The sequence below is a fragment of the Mytilus californianus genome, unplaced genomic scaffold (assembly GCF_021869535.1).
Source record: "Mytilus californianus isolate M0D057914Y unplaced genomic scaffold, xbMytCali1.0.p SCAF_11, whole genome shotgun sequence".
NCBI lineage: Eukaryota > Metazoa > Mollusca > Bivalvia > Mytilida > Mytilidae > Mytilus > Mytilus californianus.
Genome location: NW_026262593.1, coordinates 18,639,076 through 18,647,990, shown reverse-complemented (window position 1 = coordinate 18,647,990; position 8,915 = coordinate 18,639,076). Strand labels below are relative to the sequence as shown.

At 32.8% G+C, this 8,915-nt stretch overlaps 1 protein-coding gene across 3 annotated transcripts; it reads right to left on the bottom strand.

Annotated features, from left to right (window-relative positions):
- Positions 1–382: 382 nt before the first annotated feature.
- Positions 383–7,315, bottom strand: LOC127720710 (uncharacterized). Of its 3 annotated transcripts, none has more exons than XM_052227467.1 (3): positions 7,216–7,315; positions 2,215–2,689; positions 383–2,069 (listed from the first exon to the last, which is right to left on the bottom strand). In XM_052227467.1, exons 1-3 carry the CDS (start codon positions 7,279–7,281, stop codon positions 1,033–1,035), a joined length of 1,578 nt encoding a protein of 525 aa, XP_052083427.1. In that variant the 5' UTR covers positions 7,282–7,315; the 3' UTR covers positions 383–1,032. The 3 variants fall into 3 exon arrangements, with proteins under 3 accessions (XP_052083427.1, XP_052083428.1, XP_052083429.1); XM_052227468.1 differs by having other exon boundaries at positions 383–2,141; positions 2,287–2,689; XM_052227469.1 differs by having other exon boundaries at positions 2,024–2,689.
- Positions 7,316–8,915: the final 1,600 nt, after the last annotated feature.

Below are 8,915 nucleotides of genomic sequence, written 5' to 3'. Positions count from 1 at the left end.
ATTTCTTCATAGACAGAAAAAATATTACAGTCATTCCTTAAAGAAAACAATATCCGTATTAGAAAAATAAGTTCCAAATTTACTTACTGGCTTATTTGTAATAAATCTGAAGTTTTTGTTTAACAAATCAGTGAAGTAAATCGTTAATTAAAACAGTGGTTAAGGCTTTCACAAATTATTTGCCTGACGAAATCGTATTATACTAGAATACAATTGCACACAACGGTAAATCAATTTAGGATATACCTCTTCCACTGAATTCAACCGCCATTCAACTAGTATGCGACCACATAGAAAAGGCTCCTAATGGCAACATATCAAAATATGGTGTTGTTTGATACAGCATCACAAATTAAACAATTAAGATAGATGACATATTTTATTGTCTCATTTACTTGATCAAAAATAGTGAACAATATGGCAATGTAAAAGTATATCTGTAGACAAACTTTCAAAATAACAACAAAATATCATAAATAAGTATTTACGTTCTGTCTGTACATTTGTACATTATATAAAATATTCTAAGACCGATAAACATTGTAAATGGAATTCTGACACTTTCTTACCCCTTATTGCATATCTAAACTTTTTCAAATATTTTTGAAATACACTACTCTTATAGTAAGTTTTAGCTCACAGAAATTAAGAAAAATATTTCATATAGACTTTTGTCTAAGGGTTTAAAAAAAAAGTCTATTTGTAAATTTTTCTTTTTTATCATTGCTGTTTTTACACTCTTATCTTATATATATATTTTTTATTTCTCCAATTTATCATAGTATATTAACAGCTCTTAAATTTATTTGCAAATTAATTCGTTGTTAATTCAATTATTACAAAACCTATATGGTATATATAACGGCTCCATTATAATCACATTTCTCCAACAATATCATAGATGTTAATCCAAAACAACCTTTTAGATTAAACATTGTCGTATCACAGTTAATTATTCCTCATTATACCGATTAAACAAAAACACAGATGACGTTTAACGAATGTATTGTCTATGCATATAAATATACTTGTTTAAATTTCAAGTGAATCTTTCTTGACAAATCCTCGCATTCCACCTCTCTGTATTGAGTCAAAACTTTTTTTGTTAAATGATGAAAGGCGACCATTGTTTATTGAATCGAACCTTCTTTTTGCAAAGCTACTTAAACCATATCCGCCATGTATAGAATCGAAATGTCGCTTAGCAAAACTAGCAAATCCTGCTCCTCTAGAGATTCCGTCAAAGGGCCGCTTAACAAAGCTGTTTAAACCTGACCCACGAGATATAGGATCAAATTGTCGTTTTGCAAAGCTGCTAAAACCGTAACCAATTCTATCAAATCGCCGTTTGTCCATATCGCTTTTATTGGTATGTTCTGAATTGTCCCTTTTAACAAACCCGTTCATTCTGCCGCCAGAAATTGAATCAAAATGACGTTTTTCAATATCGTCGTCGGACTTCTTTACAAACCCACTCATTCCCCCTCCACTAATTGAATCGAATCGTCGTTTTTCTGCGTCCTTTTTAACAAATCCGCTCATACCCCCTCCACTAATTGAATCGAATCGTCGTTTTTCTGCGTCTTTTTTAACAAACCCGCTCATTCCGCCTCCACTAATTGAATCAAACCGCCGTTTGTCTGTGTCCTTTTTAACAAAACCATTCATTCCCCCTCCACTAATTGAATCGAATCGTCGTTTTTCTGCGTCCTTTTTAACAAACCCGCTCATACCCCCTCCACTAATTGAATCAAATCGTCGTTTTTCTGCCTCTTTTTTAACAAACCCGCTCATTCCGCCTCCACTAATTGAATCAAATCGCCGTTTGTCTGTGTCCTTTTTAACAAAACCATTCATTCGGCCGCCATTAATTGAATCAAATCGTCGTTTATCTATGTTATCGTCGTTCTTCTTGACAAATCCGCTCATTCCACCTCTGCTGATTGAATCAAATCTTCTTTTAGCCATGTCCTTTTTTACAAATCCGCTCATACCACCTCCGCTTATAGAATCGAATCGCCGTTTTTCCATGTCTTCGTCGTCCTTTTTGACAAAGCCACTCATACCACCTCCGCTTATAGAATCGAATCGCCGTTTTTCTATGTCTTCGTCGTCCTTTTTGACAAAGCCACTCATACCACCTCCGCTTATAGAATCAAATCGCCGTTTTTTCCATTTCATCATCGTCCTTTTTGACAAATCCACTCATACCACCTCCGCTTATAGAATCAAATCGCCGTTTTTCCTTGTCTTCGTCGTCCTTTTTGACAAATCCACTCATACCACCTCCGCTTATAGAATCGAATCGCCGTTTTTCCATGTCCTCGTCGTCCTTTTTTACAAAGCCGCTCATTCCACCTCCGCTTATAGAATCAAACCGACGTTTTTGTAAGTCGTCGTCTTTTTTCACAAATCCACTCATTCTGCCTCCGCCTATAGAATCAAATTGTCGCTTAACAAATCCGCTTAAACCAGCTGATCCTATTCGATCAAATCCACGTTTGGTTTTATCATCATCTGCATCATTTTTCTTTACAAAGCTAGAGAATCCCCCGGCATTCCCTATCGAGTCAAATCGTCTTTTCACAAATCCTGACATTCCATGTCTACCGATCGAGTCAAATTTTCTTTTTTCTTCTACAATTTCGTCTGTTCTTTTATCTGTGTCTCGTCTAATTCTAATTGATTCCTAAAAATTAAAGAAAAAATATAATTGAATTTATAAATGAGCAATTCTTTGTACTCAGTATAGAACCTCTTGTCCTGTGTAGTCTAATTTAGTATCTAATACCCATAATCGTTTCTCATATCAAGATATTGGTCTCTAACGCAGCTGTGGAAGTTCAGTATAGATGCCCGTATCGTACACCCCAAAATCGGTATCCCATATCGATAATACACAATCTGTATTCTATATCGATTTTACACAATCGGTATCATACATCGATTATACACAATCGGTTTCATATTTCTAAAATAAACAATCAGTTTACTCTATCGATAATGCTAAATAGATATCTTTTATCGAGTATACACAAGAACTACAACACAGAAGGGAAAAGGCATTTCAAAGGTACAATAATACATTTCGCTGAAAATTAAATTCTTCATTTCCTGGCACTGACAGCATCATACATCATTAAATAGCATGACAGAGATACTAAAACACACATTAAGTTCTGGTAGATAACGGAATATTATTTAACGGTAATATTTCTCTCAATTAATGGAAAATATACGACAGAAACAATTACATTTCAAACATTGGTACGTGATACAGTTAAAATAAACAATGTCAAAAGATGATAAATCAAAACATGAAAGAATAAATTATTATACAAGGATAGAAAATTACTCTACAAAATGTTAATGGATGCAGATATGGATAAAAATTCTTTTAAAATTAGCAACACACATACACTCGAATAAAAAAAAAACCAAACTTTTCATCATCGATCCTTTTGAGCTTATCTTACTTGTTGTCTTTTATAAACGTATTTTGTTCCATAATTTGACATATAACAGATGTCATTGAAAATAAATGTGTTATATTCTGTGCTCTCCCGCTAACAGATAGCAGAAAATTCTGCTCATTTCTTGATCCTTCTTCCGTCAATTTATGTATACCAGAATGTAAAACAAATAAAGGCGATACTTATAAATAAAAGGTATACATAAATGAGACAACAACCTGGAAAGAAATGTGGGATATACGTCAATGACCCAGCACCCTGAAAGGAATTGTGGGATATACGTCAATGACCCAGCACCCTGAAAGGAATTGTGGGATAAACGTCAATGCGACAGCAACCTGGAGAGCAGTATGTGGTATACGTCTATGAGACAGCAACCTGGACGGAAGTGTAGGTTATTTGTAAATGAGGCAGCAACCCATAAGGAAGTGTGGGATAAACGTCAATCAGACATCTAAAGGGCAACTTGCAGTTTTCAACAAAGACAGATGTCAATACAATATGTAAAGGCTTGAAACTCTAAATCTTCCATCGATTATAAAAGTAGTGAATGGAATAAATAGAAGCAATCAAATACCTGCCATCAACAAATAATTTTCAAAATGAAGAAAAAAGGGCTACCACGTACTTGAAGTAATTCAGCTGTCCGTTTAAGAATTGTGTAACTGGTGCTCAATTAACAGCTACGAATATATAATTTTCTGAAGATAACTCTTTGATCCATACTGCTTGTTTATGATGGAATATCGAATGGTATGTTGTATTATTCATATATTTCACAATCCACAATTGTTTTATATTTGAATTCTTGGCGATGTTTTGTACATCGTTGAAATGACTGGATTTGTCAAGGAGAACGACGATGACATAGATAAACATCGAGGTGATTCATTGTTGAAGGTCGTATGGTTACCTGTAATTGATCAGATCTTCGTTCTTTGGTATTTGATTGATAATTTTTTTTAGAATTCATACTACATATCCTTTATGTTTATGTGGGTTATACGTCACTGAGAAGGAACCAAAGGATATAAAATAAACCAAAAGGACATTTAGAGGTCAACATACATTTTGAACTGTCGTCTTTAAAACTGGAACCAAAAAAGATTTATAATATGAATATATGAGTCTCTTAACAGTACAGTAAATTTATAGAACATAATTTAGACGAAAAACATAAGTTGCAAATCTTAATAAGGCAACAATTTTTAACAGAACACATATGAAAAAAACAAGGCTTGTCAATAATTGCCAACTCTAGCATTGGATAGTAAGTGGGTCTTCTTGTAAATAATTGCCAACCCTAGCATCAAAAAGTGTGATAGGCGTCTTGTAGTCGTGTAAATAGTCGCCACTCCTGTCACTGGACAGTGTTGATATCGTTTTGTAACTCATCGCCAACCCTAACGTCGGACAATTTGAAGTGTCGTTTTGTAATTAATTGCCAAACTTATCGTTGGACAATTTGAAGGCCGTTTTGTCAATAATCGCCAACCCTGTCATTGGACAGTTTGAATGTCGTTTTTTAAATAAATGCTAATTCTATATTTTAACATTTTAAACGTAGTTTTGTAAAATAATCGCCAACACAGTCTTTGGACAGATTGGGGATAAATTCTTATTTATATAATCGCCAATCCTATACTAGGACAAATTGAAGGTCATTTTGTAGATTATCACCAATCCTATTATTAGACAGGTTGAAGGTCGTCTTGTAAATAATCGGCATACCTGTCACTGAATGGTTTGAAGGTCGTCTTGTAAATTTTAAAATAGTCACCAATCCTGTCATTAGACAGTTTTAAGGTCGTTTTGTAAATAATTGCCAAGTCTATCATTTGCCAATTTGAGGGTCGTCTTGTAAAGAATCAACCACCCTAATAGTGAACAGTTTTGGGGTCTTCTTGTAAATAATCGCAAAAACTATCAATTTGGTTAGTTTGAAGTTCATCTTGTAAATAAATACTGCCATCGGCAGTTTGAAAGTCGTCTTGAAAACAAACGCATACCCAATAGTTGTCGAAGCATTGCTTAAAAGAAATGAAAAGAAGATATAAAAGAAAAAAAATAAATAAAATTAAAAATAAAAAATACCACCAACTAAACGAAGTCCGTTACACATGAAACCGGTTGTAAATAAATATACCTCAAAAACCAGATGAGAACTGGTCTAATAGAACGCGCAATGACTGAAAAGGATCGAAGTTTATCCTAAATGTTCACAGTCTGACATACTGGTCAAATAACAATATATCTATAACATGCTTTCATGTCTTTTTTTACAACCAATCGCCCTTTAATAATGATATTAGTTTATAATGCATTCTACGTCTAGACTCTATTGTTTAACGGCGTATTTATGTGCTCAGTAATTTTAGGTTATGAGCATTTTAGCACATGAAAATACGTCCCTTTATTGTCTATTTCATTTAACATGTTTTGTCTTTAAACAGTCTTGTAGATGGTCCATATTTATTTCTCACTTAAGTCTTTTGTGAATAGGAACTTCGTAAAAGGTGACGATCATATGAAACTCAAATGTTAAACTTGTAAACGTATTATGCCGAATAATCCAGAACTTATATTGAGCTCGTTCCAACATTCCTTTGAGGCACCAGGCAATAGATAACGCTTTAATAATTTGCTATTATATCTAGAAATTCATGTTCGTTATTGTAAATGTAAGGTCAAGATTTAGATTGACAATTGCTCTGGAGGAGATTCTCTGGGCTGTCGTATAGTTTTATTAGTATTTACATATAGTTTGTTTGGTTTTGCTAATGAAAATGTAACACTTCGATAATTCATTGTCTATCATGATAGTTGTAAAGAAAGAAAAAAATATGCTATAAATCCATTCATTAAGTATTCTATGGCAGATTACCCGATTTACCAAAATTAAAAGTCAATAAAATCATATTCAATTCGAATAATCGAGATAAGTTTCGAAAGGTACACACCAAAGTAAGACTTATATTATAATGTACACACATGTGTGTATATTTAGAAAATTAAATTTTCTTACAATGAAATACGAAGTTCATTTTCAAAATGCATATCGGCATATTTTACACTTTAATTTTACGCATTTTATATCTGAGCACTTTAATTACAAAAAAATTGTATTTTCTGTTTTTAACAATGCAAATATAACGATAAACTATACATATAGCTAATAGTTATTGACTTAGAAAATTATGGTAGCCATTATTAGCTGTTTGACTGTCATCATTATACCTTACGATGATGGAGTTGTCCGTGTCTCCATTTGATATTTCCAAGACAAAACTTAATTTTGGTTTATTGCGTTGTTGGGTTGCTGTTTCTTTGACGTATGCTCCACATCTCATTGTACTCATTCGGAGGTATTTGTTTTATCTTATATAGGGACATTTCGTATTCTTATTATTCATCTTATACACGTACAGTAACAACTTCTCATTGTGTTAAATTGAAATCTGTTGTTTTATCTGTGGTCAGGATTCTTTGGTTCTCTTAATCTCATTTAAAAAACGGATAAATCCTTAAAATATAACGTAAGAAAAAGAAAAAGGAACATTGCATCTGATAACAACTTCTTTAAATTGTTGAATGCGGAAATCATTTATAACGATAAATAAAATATCAAAATCATGTATCGATTGAAGACTTGAAAAGTCTGTAATATCAGCGTAGTTTGCCATCAACATTTCATAAAATTTTAAAAAGGAAATTAAATTATTTATATATACTTCAATCTTACCTTGGAGCTTATGTGTTGACAGCAAAACAGCAGTAAAAGCGCTGTTGAATATGTCTTTGCATCCATTCTCAACCTGGTCCTTCTAAACTATTCTTTCTTCCTAAAAAAAAGTTAACGTCATTTGCAGATAATGAATTTTAGAAACAATAGTCTATGAAAGTCATTCGTGTTCAAATTAAGACAAATAGCTTAAGACGGAAGTACTTTGTAGGATGTAATTAAATTTTGCAAAAGATCATACCAAAGACCTATTTTATTGGCTGACATTGCGTGAATAGCCACGTATATTCATTGACTTGACACATAAAATATCTAAGCAACAGCCATAAAAATCGGTAGATCACATTACGAACCTGTTTGTTTACCAAACTGCTTGACTGAAATCAAGTTATATCCGATCATCAATTAACATTACCTTAGTTAAGCCTACGATAAACTTGTTAAAACTTAACGGTTGCAAAAAGTTTAATTACATTTCAGAGGCTCTGATCACTATCAATTTCTTAATTGTTCAAGAATGAAAGATCCCGTCTAATAGTGAATTCTTTTTAAAATTTAAAGAATGTCTTTTAGAAACCGTACAAATGTTATAAATTCAGCTACTAACATTTCATTCTTAACACACACACGCACATCTCAAAGAAAACGTCAGCAAAAAAAACTCAAATTCCCCGATCTTCCCCCTCCCCCAGAGCGAAAACTAAGCCCCTTAAAAACACCAAAAGGAGTTATATCGTGTGTGTAACCTGCTATGAATGCATGACCAGTCATTCTTAGTGCGTACATGTATGTCTTCAGTTCGTATGTCTTCAGTATGTTGGGACCCTGAAATACTCCATGACGGGTGATCAATTAATTTCAATTCTTTTGGATGTTGTATCGTTGGATTGGGATTCCATTGACGTAAATGCCACATATAATAATCATATCACCTGCGATATTTGAGCTTTTTGTTGGTGTATATGATACTATTCAAGCATAATACCTTGGAAATACGAGAACCGAAGTCGTATCAATTATCTTAGATAAAGTTTTTGAAGTGTCTATATTTTCATTATCATGAGAAAGACAATGATATACTGCAGACCTTATTCCAAGTTCTCTTAATCTAGTACTCGGGTAAATGAATTGATAGTCCAAAATAAAATAAGGATTATTTAATGAAAGAAAATCATCTTTTATATCTGAAAATGAAATTAAAGAATTAGTTAGATTTTTCTTTCTTGTCTTTTTTTTGCGGTTATCCGATTCAGGAACATCGTCATTATAGATGTCTTTTCTTGTATCTCTCTGTTGTTTCTTAATTGGAGAATTCATTTTTAACATTTGTTTTTATAGTGATTAAGATTATAAAACTATGACGACTGCTTACATACCCTAATTTTTGACATTTTTACCTATTATGTCTGTTTGTTTTACTAACACATTGGTGTCAATATAATGGAATTCTATGTGACTGTCATACAAGTGAGAGGTTTAGCTATCTATAAAACCAGCTTCAATCCACCGTTTACTACATAAGGAAATGCCTGTACCAAGTAAGGAATATGACAGTTATTTTCTATTCGTTTGATGTGTTTGAACTTTTAATTTTGCCATTTAATAAGGAACTTTCCGCTTTGAATTTGTTATTTTACTTTGAGTTCGGTATTTTTGTTATTTTCTTTTGAGTTCGGTATTTTTGTTATTTTCTTTTGAAT